Source organism: Clarias gariepinus, chromosome 19 (assembly GCF_024256425.1).
Source record: "Clarias gariepinus isolate MV-2021 ecotype Netherlands chromosome 19, CGAR_prim_01v2, whole genome shotgun sequence".
Taxonomy (NCBI): domain Eukaryota; kingdom Metazoa; phylum Chordata; class Actinopteri; order Siluriformes; family Clariidae; genus Clarias; species Clarias gariepinus.
Window position 1 is genome coordinate 16511369 of NC_071118.1, and position 27244 is coordinate 16538612.

The 27244-nt window shown below is 37.0% G+C and overlaps 1 protein-coding gene across 3 annotated transcripts; it reads left to right on the plus strand.

Annotated features, from left to right (window-relative positions):
• map4k6 (mitogen-activated protein kinase kinase kinase kinase 6) lies at positions 1-26321 on the plus strand. Of its 3 annotated transcripts, none has more exons than XM_053479277.1 (32): positions 4-527; positions 5130-5187; positions 5752-5842; positions 5962-6026; positions 6210-6265; positions 6908-6955; positions 7155-7197; positions 7286-7358; positions 8691-8822; positions 10992-11054; positions 11140-11221; positions 12188-12298; positions 12473-12551; positions 14422-14483; positions 14605-14651; positions 15765-15803; positions 17164-17197; positions 17280-17586; positions 18459-18565; positions 18751-18792; positions 18934-19018; positions 19105-19184; positions 21361-21421; positions 21514-21637; positions 21737-21795; positions 21892-21995; positions 23057-23234; positions 23428-23496; positions 23647-23733; positions 24631-24701; positions 25454-25509; positions 25625-26321. In XM_053479277.1, exons 1-32 carry the CDS (start codon positions 435-437, stop codon positions 25710-25712), a joined length of 2694 nt encoding a protein of 897 aa, XP_053335252.1. In that variant the 5' UTR covers positions 4-434; the 3' UTR covers positions 25713-26321. The 3 variants fall into 3 exon arrangements, 2 of the variants coding, with proteins under 2 accessions (XP_053335252.1, XP_053335253.1); XM_053479278.1 differs by having other exon boundaries at positions 17283-17586; XR_008355857.1 differs by lacking the exons at positions 24631-24701; positions 25454-25509; positions 25625-26321 and having other exon boundaries at positions 1-527; positions 23408-23496.
• The last annotated feature ends 923 nt before the right edge of the window (positions 26322-27244 follow it).

A 27244-nucleotide genomic window follows, 5' to 3' on the forward strand; every position in this document is an offset into this window, starting at 1 on the left:
TCCAAGAACCTTTCATCTCTATGCACACATCAATTATCCTGTTAAATATTTCCCTGAACGTGCCGAACTACATACTGCCACGGCATGTCCGTCAGGGGACTTTACTGACGGAAACACACTTCCGACCGCATCAGTCTGAGCTCAGGTTAAATAAGATGGTGGTTGTTTGCTTTTCGCTTGTAAGTGCGTGTCGGCTCTCCTGTACACCGCAGGCTGTACTGCTGCTGAATAATATAGTTCCTCGACAGCATACACAGCCCATGGCCCAGCAGAACAGCGCGATGTAACTCCATTACAGGAGCCATTTCCTTTGAACACTTGATGCTAACGAGGAAGTGGCGACACGCTGATTCTCGTGCAAACAACAGCTTCACAACAGAAACTGCGTTCCTGTGCATGGCTGAGTGACGAGCGGTGCAGAAACACTGCACACAATGGATGACATCGGCGTGTTAAACAGCAACCCGCTGGACGATTACGAGCTGATCACGCGCATTGGGAGCGGCACGTACGGAGATGTTTTCAAGGTACACACTTAGAAATGTAGACTGCTAACGGCGACGTCTCCGACTGCCAGCTCTCTTACATAGTCTCACTGCTTAAGACTTTAGCTAGTCGTCTCGATTTTTTATTTTATTTTAACTAACTTATCTAATTGCTTCATATAGTGGTGTTCAGCGTATCACATTTCCCCTGTTTAAAAGAATATCTGTGCTGTTTGGGATGATACTTGTAATGTGTAAGCACCTGGGACAAATCCAGAGCTAGTTTAAATAATGTTTTCTTGAGAACAATGAGTATCTCAGTTGTTTATTTGCTATCTGACTCCATACTGCAGGTGACCCATCCAAATATTCAGTGTGCAATCTGGAAAAGGTTCTTTGCTGGAGCCACCTGTGCTCCAAACGGCCTGGGTTTGAAGTAGAAACCTATATAGGTACATATGGTTACAATGTTGCAACCTGTTGATTAGTCTCAGGAGTTTAGGATGATACACTGATTCAAGCAAGCGATGGTGAACAAATTGACAAAGTTACGTTGACAGTTAGACCACAGGAAACCCTAATTTCATCATCTGACTCCATGGTTCACCTGATGTACGGGTGATTAGATAGATGTTAGACAGGCGAAAGCTGTGAACATCATTTTCATAAAAATAAATAAATGAAATGTCAAGCACCAAATAGACATTTAAAGTAAGTATAGCTGTAACTGCATGTTCTGCATGTGGTACAACATTCAGTCAAGTGCAACAGGAAAACCACACACCAGTGACTAAAGAAGGTGTCAGGGAGGGTCGACAGCAAGCAGTTTTTTTTGTGGAAGGTATCAGATGTGTCGTTGTCAAGTCAGCCCTTTTCCCTCCTGAAATATAACAGACTTTGTATGGAATCTTTGATTTCATGTTATCTCTCTTTTGATTTTCATCTTGCATCAATTTTTTAATTAAACATAAAAATATGTCTGTATTTGTGTGAACCTGTATGAACAGTTTGCTGTGTCTGATCAACCAGTATCTGACCTATATTTAACACGTGTACAGACAGTTTTGAAGCATGTAGTTTAATCTCACAGAATGCATTTTGATCCTGTGAGAAAGATCTCACAGGATGTGATTGGGTAGAACAGGAAAGAAAACAGGAAATCAGCGGCGCTACTATTTTTTTTTTTTTTTTTTTTTACTGATGTCACCTTCCCTGTGTCAGCTGATCCGTCATTGGTGCTTGCATCACCATGGTTACAAGCTGGCAATGCATCCCTCCTGATAATGATCTTAAGACAAGTAGGTCTTATGTTGATCAGGCAAACGGTTTTGCAGGAATGGATTGTAAAGGCCTACAAGCTTATGCAAGGTGATACATGCTCATATATATTTAAGCTGATTTAATTATACTTAATTAATATAATTAATCTCAATTAAGAGTCAATTAGAGTTATAATACCGGGGGATTTTTTTTTATATTTACCTACTAAATTACTGTCCAAAATACATTTAATGAGTAATAGATAATGTTACTAAGTTTTGAGGTCAGTAATGTGAGGACTTTCATGCACGTGCTTTACTTGTATATAACCTGTGGATCATAGGCTCTTCTTTGACTCATTGAAGTAAAAAACTGTGCCATGTCATGGTTACATTATAATACAGTAACAGTACAGCTTTTGCTACAGTAAGATATAGGGAGCTGAAATTAAGTTGGTTATACCAGCAAAGTTAAACTTCCTTTTTATTTAGAGCTTCCCTTTTTAGCATTAACAGATCTCTCAGTTCTGCTGGCATTGCCACTAGAAAAAGATGTAGTCTATAGTATGCTTTTAGTGGATATCAAAAGTTTATGCACCCCTGTTAAAATGTCAGGTTTTTGTTATATAAAAAATGAGAGGTAAATAATTTCCGACCTTTTTTCACCATTAATGTGACCTATAAGCTGTATAACTCAATTGAAATATAAACTGAAATCTTTCGAGGAAAGAAGTAAAAATAAAAAATAAACTGTAATAATGTAGTTATAGTATCAGCGCTTAATCTTTTTGGATTAGGAGTCATAGCACATCTTGACTTGGCAATATTTCCCCACTCTTCTTTGCAAAAACGCTCAAATACCTGTCAGATTGCTACGGCATCTTCTGTGCACAGCCCTCTTTGGATCTTCAAACAGATTCAGGTCTGTGCTCAGGCTGGGCCATTTCAAAACTTAATTTTCTTCTGGTGAAGCCATTCTTTTGTTGATGTGGATGTATGCTTTGGGTTGTTGATATGTTGAAAGAAGAAATTCCTCTTCATCTTTAGCTTTCTAGCAGAAGCCTTAAGGTTTTGTGCCAACATCAATTGTATTTGCTGCCTTCACCATGCTTCACCATGCTTCACCATGCTTGAATAATCTATGATCCAGTGTTGCTTTTGTGCCAAACCTACCTATTTGAAGTATGGGCAAAAAGTTTAACCTTGGTTTCATCAGACCATAAGCCATTTTCGGGCTTTTCATCACACTTTTCAACATGGTCCGGACGTATGTATGAAGAATACAGGAGATCGTTATCACATACTACGTAGCCAATAATTACAAGAAATTCCTGCAGCTTCTTTAATGTTGCTGTAGGCCTCTTGGCAGCTCCCTTGACCAGTTTTGCTCTCGTCTTTTTATCAGTTTCCATATATACTGTTGCAATAATGCCATATTTTTTTCCACTTGATGATGCCTGTCTACACTGTGTTCCGTGGCATTTCTAAAGTCTTGGAAATTCTTTTGTAGCCCTAACATTTATTTGGGGTTAATCAGAGACACTTAAATGATGGCAGGTGTGTACCCACTCCTATTTAACATAAGTTTAAATGTCATTGCTTAATTCGAACATAGCCACATCCCCAGTTATAGGAGGTTTTGCGTAATAAAATATTTTATTAAAAGTTATAAAGATGTAAAACTGCAAGTTTTATAATTTAAACAGAGATTCCAAGATAAATCATGTCAGACCCTTTTAAACCCATATTTGAACAACCATCAAATTAAATAAAAAAACAAAAGGGGGAAAAATATAAAAATAAAACTTACATTAACCTGGTTAAAGTAATAGGCTACGTGACAGTGCACATAATTAACCAGCCACACAATGAACTCATGTTGAAACATAATTATCACACACATCTAAAAGATGAAGTAATTCTGTCCCCAAATAAAGATCAGCTGCTCTGTCTGTAAAATTCTTGGTTTAATCCATCTGCTAAAGCCATGATCTTCTGTAAGCTTACAAAGCATGTATGGGGTAATTTTTTCAAAGTAGGTTTTAATTAGATGAGAACAGAATAATTCCTGACTTCATTCATTCATTCCAATTTCAAATACTTTGAATGTTGCATAGAGCATCATGAAAGCCGTAAACAAGATGTGGAGAAAATGAAACTTCACAGTGACATGACAAAGAACAGGATGTTCAAAATGGACAGAAGGACCCAGAGACCTATACCAACATTAAAGTAGCTTTTAAAATATCTGGTCAATCACTGCTGGATGTTTTTCATATGGGTAAGGTGGTCAGGCAAAACCCCTTTCTCATAAAAAAAAAACATTAAGATCAATGCTTTAGAATGGACCAGACATTCTGCTTTCTGATTAGTTTTAAAACAACAAAGCACCGTAAAAACATACATCAGCCTAAACAGTAATTAGAAGACTATTGTAGTGGTCCATTAACTATTGTAAAATCATATTTTAAAAATCACATTACCATATAAACTATTTATATCCTTCCTAAAAAGAGAGAGTGAAAAAGAAAAGTTCCATAAAAAACATGCATTTTCCTATATATGTTGACTGTACTAAATAAAATCTGCTTGGAACATCTAAGTGCAAGGAACCACAGTGAACATGGAGTATGGTAAATTTAGTAATGCTGTGGACAAATAAATGACAGATTTACAGTTAGGTTCATAAATATTCTCAACTGACCGACATTTTGTCGACAGCGTAATAAACAGGAGAAAGTAGTTTTAAACTCATACTGGTGCGTGGCAAATTCACACAGTACAAAAAGGAATTCCTTATAATTCTAGCATATATTTATGAAATTATTTTGGAAACTGCTAGCATTGTTTTATTGTAAAGACAACAAAATTTTTACAGTGTACTGAAAGATTCCAAGTATACAGTAAAAGATCCCCCTTAGAATCTGATCGATCTGGAGCACTTCTTGGAGATCTTGGAGGTGGAATAAACTCATTCACATGCTATGGGCAATTTGGGCTCGCCAATTGGTCTAATCTGCATGTCTTGTGGGAGGAAAGCCACGAAGCATAGGGAGATCATGCACACCCCATGCACACAAAAATGGGAATCGAACCCGGACGCTGGCGGTGCAAGGCGATACTACCCCATCAGGATTTACATTGATTGAATTTTTATATAAAAATTAAACCAATGTAAATCCTGATGGGGTAGTGTTCTGTATACTGTATATATATTAAAAATACATACATACAGAACAGGTGGTGCCAGTTAAGGCTTTGTAATGCAGATATTACTTAAGTGCCACATGATGAAGAGCGGCAGCCGATATGGATTATGACTTGATGCATCTATATTTGCAGTGTTTAATTAGTTTTCTATTTTTGTTTTCCAATCTCTTTATAGGCGCGTAACATTGAGACAGCGATCATTGCAGCCATCAAAGTAGTCAAACTGGATGCTGGTAGGTCATAAGCTACAACTGTCCACACAACTTCTGGTTTCCTTACTATTAAGTGTATCAAGAGCATAGTTCCACAAAACTATCGCATTATGATGAGGCAAATCCCAAGAAAGTATCATCAGGTCAATCAGTCAGGTCTATTTATGGTTAATCAAGCACTTTGTGTTCTCTAAATGCATTTTGGAGCCCAGAAGTGCTACTTCTTTAAAAAGTAGCTGTGACAAACATGTTGTTACACGCACAACTGGACAAATATGTAACAGAGAAGACACTTTAGATTATATATATATATATATATATATATATATATATCTAGTGTGTGTGTGTGTATATATATATATATATATATATATATATATATATATATATATATATATATATATAAAATCTAGTGTGTGTGTGTGTATATATAGGCCTATATATGTGTGTATGTGTGTGTATATGGGTAATACTTTCAAATGAAACTGTTGTTTAGCACATGTTTATAAAGAGGTTGTAGTATTACACTTAGTTCCGTAACCCAAAAGGTAGATTTAGACCAAATTAAAACTGTCTGTGTTTTAGGAGATGACATTTCAAGCATTCAGCAGGAGATTACCATGATGAAGGACTGCGTGCACAAAAACATTGTGGCATACTTTGGCAGCTACCTCAGGTTTTTTCCCATTTATGCTCAAATAGTCATTCAAATTTATTTTTTTATTATATTGATTGAATTGATTATAGATAGCAGTGACACACTACCAAATTTAATCACACTACCAAATTTAACAGAAACAACAAACTGTGGATCTGCATGGAGTTCTGTGGAGGAGGGTCACTACAAGACATCTACCATGGTAACATTTAGCAGGGCTTACTGCCAACCATATTGTTGACTATTACAGTATGTCAGTGACACTTTATTGGTTATTGAGTAAGTTTTTTTTTTTTTTCATTGAAAAGATTTTTAATTGGCAAACTTTTAAAAACTTAGGAATACCTTAATAAGTTTCTAAAAGAGGTGAATGGTGTGTTTCCAGTGACTGGACCCCTGAAAGAGAGACAGATTGCATACGTATGCAGAGAAACACTACAGGTAAGGAAGAGTTTGCTGTCAATATTACAGAACAAAGGCTGCCTGACTGATTATGTACAGTATATGGCCAAACGTCTTTGGACACCTGACCATCACTCCCATTTGTGGTTCCTCCACAAACTGTTCCTTTTACTGTATTTTCTTTCACCTCCTACAAAACACAGTCATTCACAATGTCTTTGCATGCTGTCACATTAAGATTTCCAATTCCTGGAACTAAAGGGCCCAAACCTGTTCCTGCATGAGAATGCCCCTGTAAACAAAGTGAGCTCCAATAACATGGTTCGGTTTGCCAAAGATGGTGTGGAAGAAATGAAGAGTCCTGATGTCTACCCCACTGAACACTGTTGGAGTGAACTAGAATGCTGACGGTGGCGCTCTTCTCACCTGACATTAGTGCCATGCCTCATTAACACAACGAGTATTAATCCCAACAGCCAGGCTGCAACCATGAAGGCCTGGTTTTGCTTTGGGATTAGGGTCCGCAGTCGCACTTGTGATTTATATGCATATGTGGTTGTGAGGTTAAACTCGGCATCACAGTAAAGATTAATCTTTAAGAACTTTTCTCTCCAAACCTCCTTATGCTGTATAATGTTGTGCGATAAACATGCACATGATACCATTTTCTTTCTTTCACAGGGACTACATTATTTACATATGATGGGAAAAATGCACAGAGATATAAAAGTAAGACCAGTCATTTTAACAATAATCCCACTTGTGCTGTGTGTTGCATCAATGCATCGAATGAGTGTTCAACAAAGAGAGAGAGAGTGTGTGTGTGTGTGTATAGAAGAGATATGGGGGAGGCGGTGTTGTTGGGTTAGTGTATAGGTAAGAATCAAGGGTTATGTGTGCACTCATTGTCTTATTTTGTACTCCACAGGGAGCCAACATTCTTTTGACTGAGAGAGGAGATGTCAAACTAGGTCAGTCAAGCCGTTCGCTGGTCTCACACATAAACAAAGCCATACATTCCTTCAATTGTATTCTTTTTTATTTATCTTTCTCCCATAGCGGATTTTGGAGTAGCAGCAGAAATCAATGCATCTGTTGTGAAGAGAAAGTCCTTTATTGGTACCCCATACTGGTGAGTACTAGTTGCCACTCAAGAGACTTTGGAGACACCAAGAATCACTTATGGGTGACTTTTAAAGATAAGGATGTCTGTATCTTTGCACCTTGCATGTTAAAACATTTAAACTGAATAATAAAAAATAAATTGTTTAACAGGTTAAACATTACATTTAGGATGAACTCTAGAAATAAAAATGTCAGTATAAATAAATATACTGTATCTGATTATTTAATTTAAAAAGACCAGGGAAAGAGCAAACATGTTAGGACCATGTAAATGACTGATGTGGTGATAATAATAGAAAGAAAGTAAGGTCTTGATATCAAATGATCAAGTAGGGAAGCTATGGGTTTCTTATGGGATATTTAATCCGCTAACATGGTAAGGAAATTAAAGTGACAGAGTTGTAGTTCACAGCATGTTTACAGAAGTTTCAGGGTTAGATGGTGTAACGTGTGATCTAATTTCAATCTTGCTCAAGGAGTGTTGATTATGTGGTAACTGGGGGTTTTAGCTCAGCACCAACTGTGTTGAACAAGAAGTTATGGCAGTTTGCAGAGATCACCGGATTGCAGAGATTGAGGGATATACTGTATGTTGCAGAATTTCCACTCATTATTTTTGGATTTTTGATGGATTTTCTCAAAGTAAGTGGGGCATCCCGATTTAGAGCAGAAGAGTAGGTCAAGTTCAAGCAAGTGAGACTAATTCCTTTGCACAGAGCTGAGAAGGGACGCATGCAGGTGGACTGTGGACTGAGCCTTAGAGATGTACTGTAACTGGCAGTGGAGGACAGGATAATCTGTGAAAAGAGAGCTGGGGTTTGATGTGTTGGAGAATGACTAGGCAGTAATACAGTATTTCACAAATTATTTGAGATATAATCTCAAAATACAGCTTCTTCTGTTACAATTACAATAAGAGTCAAACCATAAAAATTATGGAAGATTGTTCGACCTCATAGACACAAGATCCGTGGAAATAATACAGCTCGCAACATAATACGAATCCCATTTGCACATTTTTCAGAATTATCAGGTTTCTAGATGTTTAATAAGAGTTATAGCTGTTATAATCATTACTGTAGAGCCTGTTATACATAAAAACATTGTACATGTATGAAAAGCAGTAGTGTAACGTAAAAGGTTGTGGCCAGCCTGCTACCACCATGTCCTGAATTTTCCATTTCCAAATCCTTCATGAGTGCAGCATCAAATCAACAAAGGATTACTACTGCTGAAACATCCATACACACACTCATCTATTTTGTTAATAAGCAAAGTCCAGTTGCAAGTTAGAAGCTTTAAAAGTGTCTTTCTCTTTTGGCCCTTTCCTGTGTCTCAGGATGGCTCCAGAGGTGGCAGCTGTAGAGAGGAAAGGTGGCTATAACCAGCTGTGTGACATCTGGGCAGTGGGGATAACGGCCATAGAACTAGCAGAACTTCAACCACCAATGTTCGATCTACACCCAATGAGGTGAGGACATGTGTACCTGCACACACACACACACACACTCACACACACACACATCTGAAAAACAATTAATTGCATCGCAAAATATGTACCCAAAAAGATCTTTACCAAAATGTGACCTTTTTTTTGATGGCACCCGAGTAAGTTTTGGTGTCAGAAAGGCTTTTGGTTTTTTAGATTAATTAAGATCTTTCGGCTCATAATAGGAACTTTAGCATTTGTGAATAAATCTAAGAACAAAGAGGGAAAGTCTGACTCTTTTAAAAGACACCCCATGAAAGTGCTGTCCGACTAGTAAAATACGGGGTGCTCTGCTAAATTACAGGGATAATTTACTTTAGAAAACATCGTAATTTTACAGGACTTTTATTACTTATGTTTTGTTACATAAGCAGATATCAATCTAAGGATTCATGTCTGCAAGCACAACATATTTCTCTAAAAAGATGTAAAACAATTACTGGTTGCTATAGTAGTTAAACAATAATTAAAGAATATCACACAAAAGGTTGTGTTGTGTGATGAACAACTTGGAAGCAATTACTAAAGAGACGAAATAACAAAGCAGACAAAATTAGGGGAAATTTCACATTACATACATAAGGGGTGTAATGGGTTCGACCCTTTTTGCATAAAGCACGGACATAAGGCAAGGTCTTGCGGGAAAAAGGGTAATTTATTTAGGAAAATTGGGGAAGGAAAGTGTTAATGGAGGGAGGATGGAAAGAAAGAGTATGAAAGAATGTGCAGGTCTGGTGGACAGTGCCCTGCTGGCATGCGAGCAGAGTGGCAGCGTGGGCTCACGTGAACAGCAGCTCTTGCCTCCGTCTGCTCGCACTGACTCTGCTCTCGGCGGATAGCCGGACCGGCTCCTCCCAGCTCTCTCTGTGTGCGCGGCCTCACGCGGAAGTCCTCTCTAATGTCGCAGCTGTGCGGCTTTCCCCGGCTGGGAACAGGGGTCATAACGTGAACCTCCTCGCGGCCGTTTCCATGCCGTGACACTGGGTACAAAAAGCCACCTCCATAAAGAGGCATTGTGGAAGTAGCTAATTTGCGTTTAAAGCTACAAACACTGAAACAGCCTGTTTGGAAAAGTAGTGAAATTGCTTCATGCACGCCGGAATACATGATCTGAGTGGTATTTTAACTGGAACAATAACAAGCACATTTTGGAGATCTCTGGGATATGTTCAAAAGACGTGATCCTTCATTTTTTTTTTACAAAGGTTAATTTTAGTATTTTAGTTAAAGTTTATAGCAACAAAACAACAACAACAAAACACAACAAAGTAAATACCACAGTGGTTAATGGAAAGTATAGTGAACATACCATGGCTTTCTCTATCACCGTTGTTGCTATGTCTAAATGAAGCTTAGAGAAACATTAAAAATGTAAATTTTTTTCAAGTTTGTCTTCAATCAGAATAGAGGTACATACTGTATACTGTAACTACGTATATAACTATCATAGGTCTTTATAATTCACTGACTGTGGATGAACTTAACAATCACACATGAATGCGGTTGGTTCGGTGCGCAGAGTTTTATATATAGTGATTAAATTAATAGCCAGAGGGGAAAATTTAAATAGAATCAGTTCTATTGAAAGCAGCAGCAAGAGGAAGCATTAATTTGAAAGTGAAACAAAAGTTTGATAAACATTACAAAGGTGGAATATTAGTAAATAATACTGCTTAAAACTTAGGCCGGGCACACAACACCTCAGTACCCCATAGAGTTTTGCTAAGAATCTACAGTACTGTATCCTTATATGGTGTTTGCACAACATCTAAACTGCATAACATCTGGTTACACAGAACAGATCTCAGATGTTAAGCGGCACATGCCTGTACATCCTGTTCTTTCTTTTTTCCGTTTAACTGCTTCCAGATTTGACAGTTTAGTAAATTGCTGTTGTGTAGCAGATTTTCTTGTTTTTGTTTTTTTTTTATTTGGAAAAGTTAAGTTGTTTGTTGCATGAAAAAGCCATTTTGGGGCCTGTTATAGCCTTATCAGCAGGTACAACATCTGTCACATTAACATTCCCACCACACAACCAAAAATGCCTGCTGGGTAATTTAATTCCATCCTATTTTGATTGATGATATAAAATTGTGCCATTTCTAAACAGTGATTTTGTGTTGTTTTAAGCTTTTTAATAATTATTCTCAGAGCTTTAATGCTGATGTCCAAAAGCAGCTTCCAGCCACCCAAACTAAAGGACAAGACCAAATGGTAAAGATACAGACTCATGGACATCTTTTTCAGTTCTGGTTGCATATTCTTAAAATATGTTCATGATTATTCATTTGTATTATAGGTCCAGAGAATTCCACTGTTTCATCAAGATGGCACTTACCAAAAGTTCTCGGAAGCGGCCCACAGCTGAGAAGCTGCTGCAGGTGCAATATAATATCTATAATTTTATTACAAAAGTTTCAACACTTGTCTGAGAGAATATTGATTCTACTAAAAGGCAGAAACCAGGTCTGCACACTGTATCAGCTTTTTTACTTTACATAACCTCAGCAACATTCTGTAAACAGTTTTCTACTTTGACCATGTTTTTACCAATTCTGGTGTGATTTAAAAAACAAAATGAAAATAATAGCTATAGCATTGAGTCAAGGCAAAAAGTTCACACACTTGGCAACAGGAGGTTAACCTGATAGCCGTGTCTAAACGTGCGAAACCACAGGGGTTACTTTATGGTCCCCTTAACCACAGCTCCTCACAATGAGTTCTCATTGATTTTATTAAAAGAAATAAAAATATCAATACTGTATAATGTCATAAAAAATGTGCAGTACCCTTTTTAAAGGCTTTCACTAGAGTGACAATAGATTTTATATTTCATGTTGCAGTGCCTGTTACTGTTAGTTCCCAGCTAGCCAAGTTAGCTAGTTAGTTTTTTGCTAATTTATGTTGCAAAGCTATGTTGCATGTACAGTAGCACCTTGGTCCTGGAGGAACGTTGTTTCGTTTGACTTCGTGCTAAACTGGATATGGCTGAAGTGACAATAAAGCCTACTTGACTTGGTGGCAATAAAAGGATATAATAATTACAATGACAATTAGAATAACAATAGCAATTGTACAAATATTTTAAAATCGTATAATATCTGCTTCAGAATTTTAACCAACTAACAGCTGGGTGACCCACACAAGAGCAGTTAATATCCCAACCCAAAACTCACCCTTTGTAAATACTTTACGATGGTTTGACTGTGTTACATGTTTAGTATGAATTAGCATGTTCTTAAATTATACAAGTTATTATTTAATTACTGATCTCAGTACGCTCATAACGCTCACTATCCTTAAATATATGCTTTTTCTCTCTTTCTCTTTCTCTCCCCCACAACTAGCATGCTTTCATTACCCAACTCTTGACACGTAATTTGGTCATAGAGTTGCTGGACACTGCAAACAACCCTGATCTTCAGCACTCTCAGACTATGGATGACAGCGATCTGGAGGTCTAAACTATATTCAATTAATACTGACAAAAAACATTCTATGAATTATTATGTATAAACAAAAAAAACTGAGAATTGTACTAGCTGAACCAAAATCTTATCTTACATACTAAATTACGTCTAAATTGTCTGTGGTTAAAACACTCTGTACGCTGGTTGTGTGTGTTTCCACAGACATGCAGTGTTTTTCCTGATAAGATCACATCTTTGGCAAAACACTTGCCTGTCAGAAAAAGAGTTCCTGAAGAGAATTGTAAGTAGAATTTAATGTTTTCTTCAGTTGTACATTGCCAAGCCAAAAAAGTCGCCAGTTGGATGTAAATAAGTAAATACATAAGAGGCTTTGATTGGATAATTGCTGCAGTGGTTATTGTGTTTCAGCAGTTATTTTTGTTGAATGGTCATGGTTCAAAAGGGTCATGCATGAAGCAAAGAAAACAATTAAGGAGATTGCTGAAATGACTGGAATTGAGTTAAGAACTCATGAAGAACTCATCATTCAAACCTGGAAGTATTCTATTATGCTGAACTGTCAACTAGCTGAGCACTGAAATGCTTAAGGTTGCTTCATAAAAAAATCAGCAGTAGAAATGACAACTGTTGTTTAGTAGTGAAAGAAAGAGCATTTCCACACGCAATGTGACGAAAAGGATTCTGACTAAACAGCTGTGTCGCCATAAGAAAACCACTTGTTATTGAGATTAATTAGGAATAAGACTGGACTGGAAGCATAAAGACTGGACATGGAATCTGATCATGTGGTCTGGTGAGTTCAGTCTGACCCTATTCCAGAGTGCGCTTTCCTTTCAGAAGAAGAGAAATGCCCGAATTGATGCACCATCAGGCATAATGGCCACTAAAGAGAGCCTTTTTTTTGCCACATACACTTTGATATAATTTTCTTTGCAGCTTGTTAGGATGCTGGGTCAGAGCGCAGAGCCAGCCATGATACAGCCTCCTTTGAGCAGAGGTCGTTAAGGTCCTTGCTCATGAGCCCAACAGTGGTAGACTGACAGGACGTGGCTTGAACCTAATACAAGCCTTCAGGTCATCAGGTCTAGGCTCATTGACCTTAAGTGGCAATAAAAAGAAGTCAGCTGACTACCTAAATGCACTGAATGACCAGGTTATCCCATCTACGGCGATTATCTTCCCTGATGCATTGGCATATTCCAGGACTCAAACTGTAAGAGAATGGTTCTGAGAGCATAAGGAATAATTTTTTTACCCATGAACTGGACACCACATAGTCCTAACCTTGGCCCTTTTGAAAGTCTTTGGGATGTGTTTTGGTGGGTTTGTCACCAAAACATGATCTTATCCAAAAAATGAATGTTGTTAAACCGTTGCCACGGCACCATAAGCTAATGATGCTCTAACAAAATTATAGTGTGACTGTCTTTTGTATTTAGTGCAGGACATTTACTGAATATGTGGCATTGATTTGTCCATCAACAAGCTGCCAGTGGTTCAAGAGTGAAACTTTGAAAGTGAGATTTTCATGGATTTCAAGTATACGAGAGGCATCAAAATGCATGTCTGCAACAAAAGACAATTTTATTGCCATGAGAGTTCATTTCCAATACATTTTCTTTTTATCCCTAAATGTCTTTACCCCTAATTAGTCTTAGAGTATAATTCACTAGATCTCAAGCTCGACATAAATAATTTACTCATGTTTAAATAGCACTAGCAGTTCTTAATATTAAAAATTTTATTCAAATAATATAATTTATAAAAATAATAATAATAATTAAACAGTTAAACAATTAAACAATAGTAATAAACAGCCACTTGGATACAGTGCAACAAATCCAAAGCTAGACTGTAAATCAATTCCTAAATCACAGCAATTTGCCAGTTATTACAATTTTTATTTTATTAATAACAGTCGATGTTTATTTTATTTACATGTAATGCTGTATAAAATCTGCAAGACAAGTTCCTTTACATCAGTTACATTATAAACATTATAATATATAATACACACATTTATTTCAGTGTTTGTTTATCTGAATCATAAAACATACAGTATGAGTAAATGACACAGGAAGTAGTGTGTATTGGTGGCTCTGTGAAACTATAACCAAAAGATGATGCATTTGTTTCATTTCTGTCTTCAGTTGGCAATGAAACGTTTACATCATCCATGCAGAAAGACATAGACCTTCGCCCAGATTCACTGGTAAGAACAGCAACTCAGGTTGTCTTAACCCTCCTGTCCCTCTAGCAACTCTTTAATTTATATGTTTGATCATGTGTACTAATAATGGTTATAATAATTAATTTATTGAAATACTCATTAGGGATCCAGTGATGAATGGAGTTCTATTGGCGATAAGGAGGAATCTCCGTAAGTTAATTAATGTTATCTTACACTAATATGTGAACTCTAAACAGTAATTAAAGTACATATTTTCCAAGAAATGCTTTAAACTAAACCAAATTACTGGCATTCTTAAAAATTCTTATGGTCCACATATAATTAAAGCATGTCGACCTTTCTATTTTAGTTTCCATATCTTAAGAGGTGATGATTTCATGTGTCACTGTGCTATAAATGTAAGGTCATTCATGAACATAGGAGATATGTGTGCTTATGCATGGCTATAAAAATATTTATAAAATAAGAAATGTGAATAAAAAAAAATATAAATAAATAAGAAATGTGTCACTAGCAAACCTGCCTGGAAGATGTTGTAATTGTATTATGGTACATGGTTAGACAGGTAAAATTAGCTTCAAGTACCATGGTTATGGACAGAAGATTGCAAAATTTTGGAGTCACCAATCTTCCAAATCTACAATTAGCTTCCTGGACAACAAACTATTTGGGAGGTGGGCTAGCAGAAAAGTTGAGCCTGCAGTAACGTGCCTCCTGGACCTTTGACTGGAACTTAAAGTGAAACATTCTTTAAGATGTTTTTGGTGTTTAAAATTAAAAAAGTAATACCGAAAAAAAACACCACCACAAACCCGACTGTTAAGTATGGTAGATGATCTATGATGATGCATAGCCACATGGACTCACTGGTAGCACTGGCTTTTAAATAGCTGACTCTGACTCTAAGCCACATAGTTTAAAAAAAGGGTTTTAACATGGTCATCCCAGTTCCCCATTTAAAAACAAACCTGAGAGGTGAGCTAAAGAGTTCAAAAAGAGAGGATGTAGAACTATGAAGGAACTGGAGAGATTCTGTATTGAGGACTGGTTTCACATCCCTTGACCTGTATTTGCTAAGCGAGCATTATAAAAGACTCAGTGGTGCCAATAATTTTGTTGTGGATTTACTATACTTTTTAAATGTTGATTTCTTAGAATACAATTAGTTAATTTATAAGTAATTAAGTTAACTTTTTTTTATTAAGTTAATTAAAAAAAAACAAGCTTTACTCATCTTAGTAAATTGCGTGTGTTCTAATGCAATGTTTTGTGAGTTCTTGTTTCTTTTGTGGCTTATTGCAGAGGTTTACTGGAGTGTGTTGAGGAAGCTTTGCTTGAGAGGTGAGTGGAACTGCTCCAAATGAAAAATGAAATAACACTCGGTATATTGAGTCTACAGAAAAAATTCTCGAAAGTATGATGGAAATAGTAAATCACAGTAATACATCGTCAGCAACCATTGGCCTCAGAGAAACGCAATGCCTCGTGGGCTTTCCCTGATTGATTGACAGTTTAGTCTTTATTCTTTCACAAGGTCTTTTTGCTAACTAGCCAGCGTTAGTCATGCTACCCAGAAGCTGGCTACTGTTGGCTCTGTGCAGTATTCTGATTTCACAGAATAAACAGTTACACCGAAGCGTGGCTAATCAGATTACCGATGATGGCATGCTAGCTGTCCTTTCTTAGCTTGATAACTTAATGATAAACTTTTGTTAAAGGAGAGGAAGTTTGATAAATCACCCAGTAACCAGTAATTGTCAGTTGCATTGATGTACATGATAAAACTTTTGTTCTTGTAACTCTTTCATAATATGTCACTAACCTCAGTGCTACTAAAAAGCACACTGTTACTAGTACACCAATAGTTTTATTGCTGTTCAGCCATCCTATTTAGTTTGTAGAATGTGGTTTGCATTAATCTGCATTCTGAAGAAGGGCACAGCACAATACATACGAGAGGTGTTCAAGTCAAACTGGGACTTTTATTTGTACAGAATAACAAAATGCACTTATCCCAGTATTTCACTGGTGCCTGGATACCATCAAGGTAGACCATCAATTTCTTTGAACACTGGAACCATGCATTCTTCTCTTGCTTAATGCTAGCCTCCCAGGAACTCCTTTAGTCGCTCGAACAATTGAAAATTGCTAGGGGCAAGGTTAGGACTATAAAGGGATGTAGCAAAAACTCTTCTAATAAGTTTTTTAATGTGCATGTGATCATGAGTGAACAGTTCCCACAGACAGGTGCCTCTTTTCCACAAGTTGGCAACAAGATATTCGTCGATTTTCAAAGGTCAATTTATAACCACTGAATATTCACAGAAACATCTGCAGTGGTCTGCGAACCAGTTCGACAGTGAGCGTCATTCACAAACGTATGGCCTTCTTTAAAACGTTTGCACCATTTAAATGTTTTACTGCAGTTAAGAGTCTCATCAACATACACTGCTTGAAGTCTTCTTTAAATGTTAATCGGTTTTATTCCTTCTTATTTTTTATTTTTTTTTAGAATTTTTGACCTTTCGTGGTTTGACTTGAATGCCCCTTGTACTTATAATACAACATTCCATCCAAAAGCATTATCTACCAGAGGGTGAAATTCCGAAGTGGCTATGATATGGAGCTTATAAAATGATTCCATTGCTATCAGTCTTTTAAAGAATCATCATAAAAAATAATCTACTTGTTTTTTTCTCAGGAGCTTAACTATGAAGCGAGCACCCTCGGCTGAGGTAAGTGGCACTTTAACTTTATTTTATTTATTTTTTTGCTGTTTCAAAGGGGGGAAAAAATTCATTGTTTTTCCAAAAAAAGCAGGACTCACCGACAGAAGACGACGACGATAAATATGGCACAGTGAAGAGGGTGGTCCCAAAACCACAGGCAGCTAAAAACCATTTCTCTGCAAGTCAGGCTAAAACTGCCTCTCCAAGTACTTCTCCTCTCATTGGCTCAACACCCGTCAAAGATGCTAACCCTTCTCTTCTTAACGACTCAACGTTGCGGGTTGGCTCAGCAGTTTCTGACCTTTCCCTTCCCACAGACATCTCCCTCTGCAGTGACTCCTCGTTCTTAACTGATTCCCCTAGCCTGGGCTCCCAGTGCAAGACTCCAACCGATGGTAAAAATGCAACACCCTGCTTGTATATTTTCGGCTGTGTATTTTTTTTTTTTTACATTGATAGTTTGTTGGTAATAGATGAAAGAATGTTTAAATGTACCCACCATCATATTTATACTACAGAGAAACATTAAAGACAATTTTATAAGAGTTAAGAATATATTTTAAATATATTTTATAATATACTTCTCAAAGAGTTCTAATACTGGTATATGCATTTTTTGAGAAAAAAATATTCTATTTAAAATATTATTTATAATTGTTACTTACAAAAGTAGTTCTAATGCACATTATTAATATGGCCACCCTCTATTGTTATTGTAACTTTTAAACCATACTTTTTCATAGTTTTCCTATTTGGTGAAATTAATAATTGAATTTTTTAAAAATGACCCTGAAATCAGTGCAAAAAGTCACTCCATGGACTACAATGGGGTTTGCAGAGTGGACACCCAGCACTTATGCATTAAAGAAGTCTGCACTTAAGCTGGCATGGACACCACAGCTTTTGCACAAAGCTGTGAAAAGCAGTTAACATGCACAATATCACACTTTTAATTATATTTAAATAGGGACAGAATTAATAGAGTTCCTGATCTTGAATTTGAAGTCCGTCAGTGGGGTGCCACACCCCATACTATCCAGCCACCACCCGGCCCCAAGCCCAGTCAGAAAAATGGGAGGGTCGCGTCAGGAAGGGTATCCGGCGTAAAACCTGTACCAAGTTGAATGCGGATCAGATGGTCTGCTCTGGCAACCCCATAACGGAAGCAGCTGGATGTGCACATTCAGAACAGAAAATATCTATTTAATGACTCATGTACAGTACGTTAAATAAAATGTTTAATATTTATTTAATTGCGTTTTTTAAGATTTCATAATGGGAAGCTCCATCGCTGTTGAGCAAGGACGGAACTCTCTTCCCCGGCAGCCACTTTCACCTGAATGGAGCACGCTTAGAAGGAAAACCGAATTGTCTGTGAGCAAACATTTTATTAGCTATTTTGTTATGGAAATGAATGGGATATTTTTGGGATTCATCTTGTTCTCATGTTCACTAGTGCAAATAAAAGAAGCAACCTATGGGGCCCTTTTTAATTAATTGGGTGAAAATTTGACAATAGAACCTATTTATTTCTTTACTGAGTGTCTTTTCAATTTTAGAAAGATGGTGTTCATGGACTGCCACCTACACCTCAAGTGCATGTAAGTCATGGGTGCATTTAAAGTAATAGTTCTCTAAACATAAAAAGTAGTCCTTTAATTTGCTTGTCCACTTTAGGTCACATTTCATCATATCTGTACATCAAAAATGTGTTAAATATCAGATTTTGTTGTGCATTTTAGATGGGGGCCTGTTTCTCCAAGATATTCAACGGCTGTCCTTTGAAAATTCACTGGGCTGGCACTTGGGTTTTACCAAAGACTAGAGGTACAGATGATTTTATTTTACTAACTGCTCTTGATGTGTCCATTAATTGTTATAAAATGTAATATATTTGACCTCTTACCCAACAGACCAACATCTTATCCTTGGTGCAGAGCAGGGCATTTACACTCTTAACCTTAATGAGCTTCATGAGGACACTATGGAGAAGGTACTGTCATGTGTCTACATTTGACCCCCTCTCCTTTAAAGTTGATGTCAATGATTTTATGTCAGGAAACTTTAACTTATCGGTATTAGGCCAAGCTTTCTCAGAATTAATTAGCGATCAATAAATTATATACAGTACTTAATGAAGAAACCCCAGTCTCCTGGGTCCATACATGGGAAGAAAACACCTCAGGGTTGGGTAGAATGAAAGATGAGCCTGAATGTGGACCTGAAAAATTAGCAGGAACTGTATGATGCAATCATGTCACCTTGAACCAGAATTGTCATCTTACCAAATGAGGATTAGCTCCTTTTTGATTCTGGTTAATTCTGGTAATACTGCGTTGCACCTCCAAGGTCGTGGTTTGAATTGTCCCTATGGCCTGTGTGTGTAGAGTTTGCAAGTTCTTCCCATGCTTTATGAGTTTCTTTTCAGGTAGTCCAGTTTCCTCCCACAGTCCAAAGGCATATGTTTTTTTCCAGATTTTCTGGAGTTGTATGACTGGGTGTATGACTTTGGGTGTGTCTTTGTGCCCCAATGGCAATGGTATGGCACTGCATTATAGGGTTCCCCAGTCATGTGCCCATGGGTTTCCTGGTCTACCTGAAGTCTGTAACTCCTGGATATGGCATTTAGTGTAGCCACCTTGAGTTGTTTATTTGTGGGTCAAGGTGACAGACTTGACTATTTAAAGAAATTGGCTTAAGAAGCCTATGGTTGCTTTCCAGTATATTTTAAGTAATTATCCATCTATGTAGTGAAGCACTGTCATATAATATTTTCAGCATTTAAGTGAGCAGAAACTATCACTCTATACACTCTATAAATGCCATCATCAGTAAGCATCAGTAAACCAGTTCCTTTGGCAGTCACACATGCTCTTGCCATAACACTGCCTGCACCATGTTAATGTGGTACGTTTTGGATTAGGGCTAGGCAATTCATGGAAACCAACATTTAGAATCTCTAATCGACATAATCTAGCATGTCAAGTATTTCGGGGTGTTTTTTTTTATAGTAATGTTTTCCCCACTGTGTGTATTCATGTAATGTCCTCTTAAAAACATACTACTGCATGTGTAATTATACTATACTATAAGGGTTCATTAGTCATAATCGAGGTTAAATTGTTTAATTAATTGTGATATTGATTTGATGTCATATTACCCAGAACTTTGGATCATGAGCCCTTACTATCATTTTCCATATCTTCTAATAGTTTTAATTATCTTGTATTCAGCTTTCCAAAGAATCTTTTACCAAAACTGGGAAGGTTTAGATGTCTTTGAGATTTGTAGCAAACTCTTAACACCTAATCTTACTTGTTCTTACACCTAATCGTAGGCTTCTCCACTTGGATCAGCACCTCTTTGAAATGCATATTAAGAGTTCTAATAAATAGCTACAAAATAAATAGTAACTGTATAATAGTAAATTTCTTTAATAATTCTGGCTAGGACAAAGGAACCTGAAAAAAGACTTGTAAACCAAGTGCTCCTTAGTATATGGCGCTTTGGACTGATAAGGTAGGCACCAGACAGCCATTGCAGCCATTTAAAGCCGTACTCCTTCACTCAGACACTCAATTTCTCATTAGGATGTTGGTGTACAGTAATGTCTGTTTGTCTGTCTGAAAAAATCACTGACTCACTTCTCTATTATCTGTCAGATTTATTATGCCCTTCATACTCATTTATTACTTCATACTCATTTATTACTTCATACTCATTTCTCCAATTTTCCTTTGATTGTAAAGATGCTTTGCAACAGCGGCCATTGTTAAAAGTGCTATATAAATAAAATTGAATTGAATAGGGGCGGCACGGTGGTGTAGTGGTTAGCACTTTCGCCTTGATTCCTGGCTCTGTGTGCATGGAGTTTGCATGTTCTCCCCGTGCTTGGTGGGTTTCCTCCGAGTACTCCGGTTTCCTCCCACAGTCCATAGACATGTAGGTTAGGCGTTCCCAAATGTAGTGTGTGTGTGTGTGTGCCCTGTGATGGATTGGCACCCTGTCCAGAGTGTACCCCGCCTCATGCCCTAAGCCTCCTGGCATAGGCTCCCGGTCCCCACGACCCTGAAGCGGTATAGACGATGAGTGAGTGAGTGAGTGAGTAAATTGAATAGATTGAAATTATTATCCTTTTACAATTGTTGACATTTTATTGTGTTTCTCAGTTGCTCCCACAGAGATGCAGCTGGCTATATATCATGAACGATGTGCTAATGTCTGTCTCAGGTACGTTTAAATCGTACTGAAACCATAAAAATTTTTGCACTGCATACATTTTTACATAAGCATTGTCAGTGCATATATTTTGCGATCCATAGGAAAGTCCTCACAGCTGACTTCTCACAGTTTACGTGCACTTTTTGAGCACCGTGAAAGCATGCAACGGCGCCAAGGTCACCTGTCAATTAACGCCCACCGTCTGAGTACAAGAATCAATTCAAGGTCTACATCACTTTAGTCTTTATTGATGTTTATTACTTCAACTGCACTTAGTCTCTTAACAATTGAGAGATCTGTTATTGTATATTCTTGTTTCTGCAGGAAGTATGCCATGTCTGTGAAGATCCCAGACACTAAGGGCTGTAGAAGGTGTAGTGTTGGTAATGCAATTCACTGTCATTTGTTGAATCATCTGGTTGCATCTAACTCTAGTCTCTTATATAGTTTTTTGATATTCTTTTTTTCCTCTGCCTCAGTAAGGAACCCGTATACGGACAGCGTTTTCTTGTGTGCAGCAGTGCCAAGCGGTCTGGTTCTTCTGCTGTGGTATGACCCAATGCAGAAGTTCATGCAGCTTAAAGTAAGCATAAATAATGAGTTTGCAAATATGAATAAATAGACAAATAGGTGGATGAAAGCCCACGTTCATGAAGATTTGTGATATATTTTGCAATGTTCTAAAATGTAGTCACTGTAGTAGTTCCTGCACATTCACAGACTCAGGAATATTGGTGGGATTCTGGTGGTGCTCAAAGTACTCAACTGTTCTCATTTGAAGTCAACAGTTCTTCATCCCTGCCCCACAATTGAACCAGGCCTCCATTTGTCGTCTAACAGCTTGCTTAACCCATGTGGTCCACCACTGGGTTTAAGAAATACTGCCGTGGCAACGTCCTCACGACCACAGCTACATTTAGCCCTCTCAGCACTAGAGAGCCAAAACATTGCCAATTTCAGATCATCAGAATACAAGGGAAGCTCCGCTGGACATAAGAGTGGAAGATCTGCCAGAGAACCTCTGCCAACATCTACAAATCCCTAAAAACAACATCAGATCCAGTTCACCACTCTCTCTCTCTCTCTCTTTCTCTCTCTCTCTCTCTCTCTATATATATATATATATATATATATATATATATATATATATACCTCAATGTCCAATGATAAAACTAAATTACAACTCAAGAATACTTATAAATACCTTTAAAAAAATAATTGAGTATGATAATATCACTGTTGTCAACCATCTGAGCGTTAGGCCTATGTGAGTGTTAAAGACAAACCTGTGGCGTCTCCTTCCAACGCCCCACCCATACTTTCAACGCCCCACCCAAACTTTCAACACCCCACCCAAACTGAATCCTTTGAACTAATGTGCCGTCTCAGGCAGATTATTTATTACTATTCTTGATTCTCACTCAAGAATACCAATAAATATCCTTTTGTATAAATATATAACATGGTAATATTACTGTTGGTAATATCACTGTCAACCTTGTGAGCGTTATGACCATGTGAGTGTTAAAGACAGAACTATGGAGTCTCCTTCCAGCGCCCCACCCAAACCCTTTGAACTGATGTCTCTTCACTTTTCTTCTCTTCTCTTCTTCATGTCTATCTCTTTTTCCTTCTCTCTCTTAGCATATACCTTTGAATCTGCCTGAGTCTTTGCCAATCTTTGAGCTTCTGGTGAAGGAGAGCGAGGAACTTCCTCAACTGTGTGTGGGGGTACACTGCAAAAATCACAACTCTGGAGATACAATGGATCATTTAGAATTTAATATCGTCCCTCTTGATGACACACCTAGAGAACACCCAGGTACCTGTTCACACACACTATATCACAGTAAAATGTTACCGCCTACCTAATAATTTGCTTCACTAGAACATTTAGACTGTTTACAGTAAAGTTATCCTACTAATAACAACTTTGAAAGATAGAACGTAAGAGTCAGTATATGTATAGTAGACTGAATATGAATGTTCATATAGTTGCATCATTGGATTCACAGCTGGTGAGAGTCTAGAACTGAAACAAGTAACTCAACTGGATAGAGACAGAGTCCTCGTAGCCCTCAAAGGTATTTTAATTTAATCTCATTTTTAAATTCATATTTTATGGTAACCATCTTTATGCATGTATAAAGCCACTAAACTAGTATGTACTAAATTAATATGTTATGTATGTATAAATATTACTAAACTAGTACTCATTGTTCTATTCCCTGCAGACACTGTGAAAGCTGTAGATCTAAACGGCTGCTCTAGCAAAGGCTTGGCTTCAGAACTCACCTTCGGTTTTTCAATAGAGACACTTGGTGAGCACAGTGTGTCGCTACACGGAAACTATATTCAACAGAGATTATCAATAAATGTGGTCGCCAAAAATATTAAGACATACAGTGAAACCTTGTATTACGAGCATAATTCTTGCCGGACTCAGGCTCATATTTCAAAACACTCATAAACCAAATTGAATGTTCCCATAGGAAATAATAAAAACTCAAATTATTTGTTCAACAGCCCCCTCCAAAAATATATTAAAATAATTAACACAAAATATAAAGTAAAAATAAAACAAATTAACCTGCACTTTTTAAAAAAAGTAAAAATAAATCCAGACAGATAAGTGTTTCCGTTTGTTTGAAAAATCTGGTCATACAGAATATTTAGGTGGTAAACTAATAAAATTTTTGGGCATATACCATCGACAACCAGAAGCAACCCCAGATCATAACACTGCACTAGGCATGATGGTGCATCACTTCACCCGCCTCTCTTCATATCCTTATGCACCCATCATAGTGAAACAGTGCTCCACATAGTTTCAATGCTCGACAGTCCATTTTTTATGCTCCCTAGCAATTTTTTACGATTAGTCTTAATCTCTTCTTCTCTTTACATTGTATGTGTGGAAATGCTTTTGATTTTACAATAAAGTAAACCTGTGATTACCCAATCACAGGTTTACTCCTAACAGGAAGCCTCCTAACTATTTTCCTAGTAAAATCCAGGGAGTGACTTTTTTTTTGGCTGTGCAGTGTGTATATACATTATCAAACATTTTATGGACATCCAGTCATCTATCCCAACTATTTAATGCTACTAATAATATCATTGTCTTAATTCTATTATGCTTCTTGTATGTTTTTCTGAGTAAAATTATCATCTTGTTTGTGTCTTCCTATTTAAAAAATATTACTCTGTCCCCACAGTGTGCTTGCAGGATAGTGTTCTTGCTTTTTGGAAACATGGCCTTAAGGGAAAGAGCTTACAAAGTGGCGAGGTATCAATATCTTTTTAAATGCTTACTAGTCCACCTAAATATGCAACTGTAAGAGTTTTTTTGTTAGCATTAGATGGTTAAGACACGGTTTGTAAAACGTAGTTTGTAAATAAAAATGCAGGCACTCACAGTATGGATTTTTACGCACATATGAATATTTTTATGAATTTAAATATTATGCATTGGTTAGTAAATATAAACAGGACCATAACCAATCACAGAAAAAATACTAATTTACTAGATCAACTAAGAACTTAAACTTTTTCATTGTCTTAATGTTGGTATGATGTATATTTTAGCTTATGATCCATATGAAATAGTAAAAACTTGGTGACCTTATGTGATGTACCGTTAATAACCATAAGATTTTATGTCATGAGAAGCTCTTGTTGGAAGTTAACTTTATGTAATAGTTGTATCTCCACAAACACACAAACAAACAGAACATTTAATGGAGAGTAAAATCCTGCTCTAGGTATTATGGACTGATCAAAAATTTAACCAAGTTTATTTAACAGTATTTCTGTGCATTATTATTGTTTTTTTTTTCTTCTGTGAGGAAAATAATATAAATAAAAATTGCTGACTTTTTTCAATTAATTACAAGTATGTTATGTTACTTTGTAGAATTTAAATTTGCAGACAGAAAGTATGGCTCAGCCACTGTGATTTCTCATTTACCTCAATCGTTGTTGTTGGCAAGCTAAATAGTCCTATTTAGAAATACTATTTAATTATATCTTTTCCTGCAGGTAGTGCAAGAGATTACAGATGAGAGTCGTGTCTTCCAGGTGCTGGGGACAAATAAGTAAGTTCTACAACATTTACCATGCAAGCACAGGAACACGAGAAATGAGAATGTTCAACAACTTTCCAAAACAAGCTTAAATTGGGTTAAATTCTCTCTCTTTTTTTTTTTATAGGGATATCATCTTACAAAGCACGCCCACGGCTGACCCATCTGCCATGAGCAACTTGTATATTCTTACTGGCCATGAGAGCAGCTTTTAATGCAACTCAGGAACTTTCAAATGAATCTGCACTCATGAAGGCATTTCTGTCCTCTACAACAAATGATGAGTGTGGGTTGGCCTCAGATCCCATAGGGGAGACAGTCGGCATCATTCTGCCAATATGAGAAGACCTACAGCTTCATGTAAATGCAGGAAGAGGAGGATAGAAACTGAGCTGCCGCAGACACTGAACCAACAACAAATCATCAGAGAGCTAAAAAGATGAACTAAAGTTTATTTCACTTTAGGACAAATGACAAAATTAGGCAAAAGTACGGGTTTGTTTGTACAGTATAGAAACACAGTTTAATTTATTGTAGCAGATAAGACTGATAGCATCATCTCACAGTAATGCTTCTCTTGTTGACTGTTTTACTGATAGATGTACTGCAGAAAATTTGACTGTCTTTGGTGGTACAATTGTAGAATGGTACGTGTTTTGGTGTGTGTCTCGTAGGCAGCAGAGTGTGAGCCTCATTGATCATCTGGTCAGAGAAATATAGTTGTTGATTTCTTATTCTGAAAAATAAGAATTTCCACTGCACTGTGAAAATTAGGATGTAGATATTAAGAGAGTATTAAAACCTATAATGTTGTTTGGAATGTTGATAGTGTCCGTGTAATACTAATTCCTCCCCATTAGTATAGGCGTGAAATAACCCTATACTAAGAACACCTACCATGAACGCTCAACAATATCTAAAAAGCAACCGAAATTATAATAAAATAATAACTTCAGTAATTTTATTGCTCCACAATTGATCCCCTACTGTGCTAAACTACATTCACTTGCATGGAAAACTTAATGTGCATGGTGATTACCATAACATCTGCTATATCATCAGGTCAATATTTTAGCACATTTTAGCACATTTTATCAGTATTCAACAATTCATAAAAGTTACATGCCAAATGCAGTAATATTAATGCTTTATCCAAAATTTAAGTTCCTTATTAGGCAGTTGGAGTGCATGAAATCATAAAAGTGAATGTCAGATATACGCTATTTTGTGTAAAATAATCAAGTCACCACGTCATGTTCACTTTGAAGTATGAATTAAATTAAAGTCCTACATGTAGAAATATTTTTTATGGACTAATAATTAATAGATAAGGTCCTGTTCATGTATTTAATATTGACTAGATTGTATTCTATAGTTTCCTTTTAAATGGTCCAAAACATTAATTCCAGTGTAAAATATTGTGGCTTCATTAAACTCTTAGACAGTGGCTACTCCTTGTCACTAATTGGCATGTCTGTTAGCTGCATTAGAAATATGGGGGCTAACCCAATCCTTGATTCATGCTTTTGACCAATGTATTAAAATTCTAGTGCCACCAGGGGATGTTTACTGTACATTACTGTAGAGTCATATCACATTTCCTTCTTAGCACTTTCCCCACCACCATTTTGGGACATTCCAAACGTATGCACATTTGAAGTGTTTACTTCAAATGTGCATACGACCAAGCTGTCCTTAGGCACAACATCCTGCCTAAACCACACTGCCACTTTCTGGCTATCCCTTA